The sequence below is a fragment of the Melanaphis sacchari genome, unplaced genomic scaffold (genome assembly GCF_002803265.2).
Source record: "Melanaphis sacchari strain LSU unplaced genomic scaffold, SCAv2.0 Contig65_pilon_pilon, whole genome shotgun sequence".
Lineage (NCBI taxonomy): Eukaryota > Metazoa > Arthropoda > Insecta > Hemiptera > Aphididae > Melanaphis > Melanaphis sacchari.
Window position 1 is genome coordinate 1,668,231 of NW_020271469.1, and position 6,222 is coordinate 1,674,452.

The 6,222-nt window shown below is 27.2% G+C and overlaps 1 protein-coding gene across 2 annotated transcripts; it reads left to right on the forward strand.

The window, feature by feature from the left end:
• Positions 1-1,064: 1,064 nt before the first annotated feature.
• Positions 1,065-4,730, forward strand: LOC112600609 (NAD-dependent protein deacetylase sirtuin-1). Of its 2 annotated transcripts, XM_025347884.1 has the most exons (14): positions 1,065-1,278; positions 1,931-1,999; positions 2,202-2,328; positions 2,391-2,509; positions 2,578-2,693; positions 2,755-2,877; positions 2,939-3,132; positions 3,194-3,300; positions 3,385-3,501; positions 3,602-3,745; positions 3,813-3,930; positions 3,992-4,078; positions 4,145-4,356; positions 4,423-4,729. In XM_025347884.1, exons 3-14 carry the CDS (start codon positions 2,291-2,293, stop codon positions 4,551-4,553), a joined length of 1,506 nt encoding a protein of 501 aa, XP_025203669.1. In that variant the 5' UTR covers positions 1,065-1,278; positions 1,931-1,999; positions 2,202-2,290; the 3' UTR covers positions 4,554-4,729. The 2 variants fall into 2 exon arrangements, with proteins under 2 accessions (XP_025203669.1, XP_025203668.1); XM_025347883.1 differs by lacking the exon at positions 1,931-1,999 and having other exon boundaries at positions 4,423-4,730.
• The last annotated feature ends 1,492 nt before the right edge of the window (positions 4,731-6,222 follow it).

The window sequence follows — 6,222 nt, forward strand, 5'->3', positions numbered from 1 at the left end:
GTTTACATAAGAGGTCTCTGATTTAATTTAAAATTCAATATTAATTCTAGTCGTTATTCAAAATTAAATAAGTAAATAAAATAACCAAAATCTGTTGAGCAGAACTAATGTGAATTATATATAGTTAGTATATATTATGCTTCATTTTGTTTAAATTAATTATTGACATAATTTTGAAGATGTGAATATGTTAATATACAATTTGGTTAGATTTACTGGTACCAAATTGTCTGGTTAATAATATTTAACAATGTAAGTTAATAAATTAATTTACCTAGTATTTTAAAAAAAAAAATATAATATTTAATAAAATTATTTATTAATTTATGATAAGTGATCATTGCAATACAGATATGTATATATAATATATGTATCACTTTATGGTTTAATGTTTGTACAGTTTTTAGAAGTAACTGTCATATTAGCTTATTACAAATTGGCATTATTTTTTTAATATTAATTATAATTTAAGATCACAAATAAATAATGATTGTCCATTATATTTGGTTCAAAATATTAAACTGTATTCTATAGATTATTTTAGTATTGTTAAATAGTGGTCTATATTATGAGCTAAATATTTGTGTTACATTTGGGGATGAAATTGGGGGATCAAAACTAATTGTTTAAATGTGTTATTACATTATTGTGGTAAAAGTAATACTCAAAATGTACGATTTGTACTTTCTAACTAAATTTAATTTTTTATTTAGAATGGTGAAGCTTAATCGTCATCACTTCAGTTGGATTTTAATTTACAGCTTGCTCTAGTTTGGTATGATATTATCTAAATAAGAAAAATAATAATATTGTGGTTATGCTGGGTTTATTATTTTTCAATTTTTCATGACCTAAAGACACATCTAGTCACTGGTAATTTATATTTAGAATATTTGAATTGAACACATTGTTTTGAAATAAGCGCGGCTAAGGATAATCGGACAACAGACAGGTGGATGCACTGTGAGTTGGTTGTTCGCTGCCATTGGTTAACGAACAGTAGCTGCTGCTATAGCGCTCTCAGGTGGTGGGTTTGCAATCGTCCGTCTTTGTCGTCGTCATCACCGCGTTGACGTATCCACTATCCGCCGCGCCATCAAACCTCACGCACACTTATGCGTGCAATGGCGTCCGAGGACAACGGTGACTTCGACACGGATCTAGCCGCGGCACCTGCGAAACGCATGCGGTACTCGTTCGCCGATGAAATTGCCCAAAGTTCGCAATACGAAGCTTTTGGCCAACGATACACCGGGTTCCCGTCTGGCGAATGTTACGGTAAGTGTATATTACACATTGAAATAATCTAAGGGCCGACGCTTTGGCGGCCCGCTGTACCGTAAACATGGCGGATATTTTTCCCGTTTGGCTGTAGTCGACGTGCATTTTCGCCGGGGCGTGCCCCCTCCTACCCTCCTATCCTATATACTGACGTCATCGGTGCTTCGCTTTCTTTTCCACGGTTCGTTTTGTCGTGACTTTTCCAAGTTCCCGCGACGTACATAATATCATAATATTATTATTGTTATTATTTATCAATAGTCGTTGCCGATAATAAATTTCCTTGCGCCAAAATGATAACTACCGGGTTATCTGCATTTTGCATCATAGTTTGTAAAAACGGATCAATTATTAAGATTTTAACGTATTGCATACCTGTGTATTTGTTGGTTTTAATGGTATCTTGTAATGAGTAGAATATTTTTGACGTACTACTGAAAACCCAGTTCTAGAGTCGTTTTATTGCTCCGTATCACCTACACCCGGTTTAATGCCATTTAATGTCACTGTAATTGAATCATTTGTAACAATTCATTCGTACTTTTTTAATCAACTCAAAGAAAATATTTTCTATAAAATTTTAAATGTATAATTAATTTTTATCTTTTGTTTTCTTTATTTTAATTATTTAAATATCATGTTTCTCTAGATTATATTTAAACATCAAGGAATTACTTCAAATATGTGTGGCATCCTCCCCTTTATTCTTCTAGTTTAGGTATGATTAATCTATCTTTATAGATTAGTTTATCCACTATGGACTAAATTTTAAATTATTTATTCTTTGAGGTTTAAGTGTTTATTTAAATTTTTACTAAAAGTTATTTGATTAATATTTTTCGTGAATATTTGTTACTCAGAATTGATTTTATCAATGAGAACGAAAGAAGTTATATAATACATTTTTTTTTTTATTTTAGCCAATAACTTATACCAGCAATCGTACAAATCTTTAGATACTCTATCACCAAATTATTTACAACCAAATTCACCAACCCCTCCATTAACAATGTCTTCAAGTTTACCAGAATCTCCAGAAGACTCTAGGTAAATATACATATTTTTTTTTATTATGAAATAGTTAAATTAAAATTTTATGTTGCATGAAGTATTTTTGATGAAAGTTCAGACACTAAAGAGGAACCCGAGGATGATGATTCATCTTCCACATCCAGTTCAAGTTCCAGCACACCTTCTGATAATGCAGATTCTGAAAAAGGAGCACCTGGTAATAAAAATATTGTATTTTTTTAGTTCTGTTTTACTTAATGTATATTGTTATTATAAAAAATGTAGGTTCAATGAATTGGGTACAACGACAAATTATGGGTGGTATAAATCCGAGACGGCTGTTACATCAAGTATTTGGTGCTTCTGTTCCATCTCAGTTAGAAGATATAACATTATGGAGAGTATGTAATTTTTAATGTTAATGAATTTTAAATAAAAAAGTAATTTTAATTTATCTAACAGATAATCATGAGTATGACTGATGACTCTCCAATACGAAATCGGCTACGCACTGTTAGTTCACTTGATGATGTCGTTAGGTTACTAACAACAAGCAGTCGTATTATGGTTCTTACTGGAGCAGGTGTATGTAGTTTTAAATAAATTATAAAAATAGATTGATACTAACTATGATAACTTATTTTAGGTTTCGGTTTCTTGTGGAATACCAGATTTTCGAAGTCATAATGGAGTTTATGCAAGGCTAGCAACAGAATTTCCTGACTTACCTGATCCCCAATCTATGTTTTGCATAGATTATTTCAGTAAAGACCCCAGGCCATTTTTTAAATTTGCCAGAGAGATTTATCCAGGACAATTTAAGCCTTCACCATCTCATCAGTATGTTATTATTTATTTTATATTATTTATTACAACTAATATATTTTTTTTTTTTTTTTAGATTTATTAAACTTTTAGAAAAAAAAGGTCGACTCTTACGTAATTACACACAAAACATAGATACATTGGAGCAAGTTGTTGGTATTGATAATGTTATTGAATGTCATGGTATGATACTTAATTTATATAAGTATTCCAAAAACTGTTAAAATATTTTTTTTTTTTTTTTTTTTTTTTTTTTATTATTATTAGGATCTTTTGCTACTGCATCGTGTACTCAATGTAAACACAAAGTATCAGCAGAAACCATTAGATCTGATGTATTTGAACAAAGAATTCCACGTTGTCCAATATGTGTTAATAGTGCTGGTAATGATATATTTTTATTTATTTTATATCTTAAGTATGTAATATATCCTATAGTTCTTACATAATTATTAACTAATGTTTAATTCTTATGTACTCTTAGGTATCATGAAACCAGACATTGTATTTTTTGGTGAAGGTCTTCCAGACAGTTTTCATAAAGCAATAGATGATGACAAAAATAATTGTGATTTATTGATAGTAATTGGATCATCATTGAAAGTACGACCTGTTGCTCGCATACCCAGTACGTTAATAATTAATTAAATACAATTTAAAGTAGTATAATTATTATATAATATACATTTTTTAAGATATGTTAAACAAACATGTTCCACAAATATTAATAAACCGTGAAAGACTACCACATATGAACTTTGATGTTGAACTTCTTGGTGACAGTGATGTTATTGTGGATCACCTCTGTCGCATGTAAGTTATTCTTAAATTTAAAATAAATTTTTTTTTAATACTTCAATTATTTATAAAATAGGCTTGGTTCAGATTGGACTGAAGTGTGCTGGTGCAAAGAGGAATTGACCGAAACTAAAACTTTGAATACACCTACTTCGTCACCAAGGTAATTGTTTTAAATGTTTTAATGTATTATAAAAATTTTGTATATTAATCAGTTTTTCTTTAACAGATCTAATGTTACTGTAATTGAAACAGTGGAAGGTGAAATGTCTACTGATTCTACAAGAGATAGTGCCAATAGTATGTCACCACCACTTGGTGATGATAGATTTGTCCCAAGTACTTCAGGTGAACAACGGCATTTATCCACTGACACTACAAGAGATAGTGGTATTGATCCAGACGATCCTCAAAAATCTAGTCTAGCTGCATATTTACCACGTAATATAAAATTATTATACATATATATATTTAAAATTTTTTTTTTTATTATTTTTATTATTTTAGCCAATAAATATTACGTTTTGAAAAAAAGAAGGTATATGTTTTCTGGCGCAGAAGTGGATTTAAATGATGTTAATGATGACAGTGAAACAGAATCAGACTCAAGTGAAAAATCTGAAACTCTGTTGCACTAAAATTGATTATTTTACGGTTTAAATATTTAGCTCAATCGTTACTTAACTTTCACAAGCTAAAAATATTGTTTTGCTTTCATTTAATAATGTATAATATTGTTCCCTTTTTATCATCTTGTATTCCTTAATATTTCTCTGTTCTTTATTATTTTATTTATCCTCAAATTTATTATTTTTCCATTTTTAATTTATGTAGCCAAATTACCTTTCAAAATACATGTAAATATATAATGTATATATACAACACAAATGTTTTATGATTAGTGAGTGAAAATAACGGTCAATTATTTGTTAAAAAAGTTATTTTCTGTAATAATTGAAGTTCTAGGGCTATTTTTTTATTATTAAATATTTAATTTTTTTATAATAAAATGTACTTTCATATTGATTTATATTTTAGAAATAAAACAATAAGAGAACTTTTTTTTTATCATTATTTCATCTATCATTCTTGTGTAGTAGTTACTATTGCGATGAATTTTATATTGTTAATTGTTAACATACTTCATTTATTATAAACTGCATAAAAAAAAGTTCTTAAACATAACATTTTTTAGTAGTAATTAATTTTTAAACATCAGTGTAAAATTATTTGATTTAACATCAAAAATATGGTCATTATTATAATTGATATTCATTTAGGTATTAAAATTTTACAGAAAAATTAGCTTAAATTTATTATTTTTAATATATATAATGATAAATTTAAGTCACTCATTGAAATGCTAATATAATATATTAGTGCATTTAAAATTAATTAGTTTTATAAATGCAAAATATATTTTATTAAGATGAAAATATATGATTTTTTCATAGGTGTTGAGGTGAATGGAAAATGTTAATGATTTTTTTAAATGTAAAATTTTTATTTATTACGTCACTCATTTTGTTGTGCTAAACATTGTAATAATACACCATTAAAAAAAATACATATGAAAACAAATGATGTGTTCAAAATGTTATAATTTACTGTGTTCCTTAACAGACATATTAGCAATACATAATTATTAATTATATTTAGTTACTATGTTGTTAGTTTATTTTATATTGTAATTTAAATTTTTTATTTTGAGAGTATTACATTTTAAGTTATGTACTGTGTAATATTTAAATATTAAGTTGGATTTTTAATAGACAATATCAAAATTGTATTAACTTGCAATCATTAAGTACTTACACAAGTTTAGAAATTTAAGTTGGATATTCTTTAACCTAATTTTAATTTGCTAATATTTATGTTATATTAATGTAAGTAATAGCGTTTAAACCAAATCTTCTATATTTTTTTTATAATGCTTTTTCTTTAGTTAAAATAATCGTGCAAACAAATAAATACTCTTTTAATAATAATTTTTATTACTATTAATATAATGTAGGAAAAACTAAGCATATTCACTAACTTTTGTTATCTATCTAGTGAATTGAAAATAAAATCATTTACACGTTTGATATGTTTATATAAATATTTTAAACATGTGTAGGTACTAGGTATTTGGTGTGTTTAGAATGTGAATCCATTGATAAATGATATCGCCTTTTTGACAAAGAAGTAGTCAAAGAAGTAGAAATATTTAATTCGCTAACTAACTTGATATTTATGTACAGATGGATCGTTTAAGACGGTTAAGTTGTTGAATACTATTTTGGAATTTTCTGAAAAAGTAATTCT

Coding starts and splice junctions, on each gene's coding strand:
- LOC112600609 (XM_025347883.1), top strand. CDS start 1,116: ATGCGTGCAATGGCGTCCGAGGACAACGGTGACTTCGACACGGATCTA. Junction 3,931..3,991: donor GTGGATCACCTCTGTCGCAT/GTAAGTTATTCT, acceptor TTTATAAAATAG/GCTTGGTTCAGATTGGACTG. Junction 4,079..4,144: donor ACACCTACTTCGTCACCAAG/GTAATTGTTTTA, acceptor TTTCTTTAACAG/ATCTAATGTTACTGTAATTG.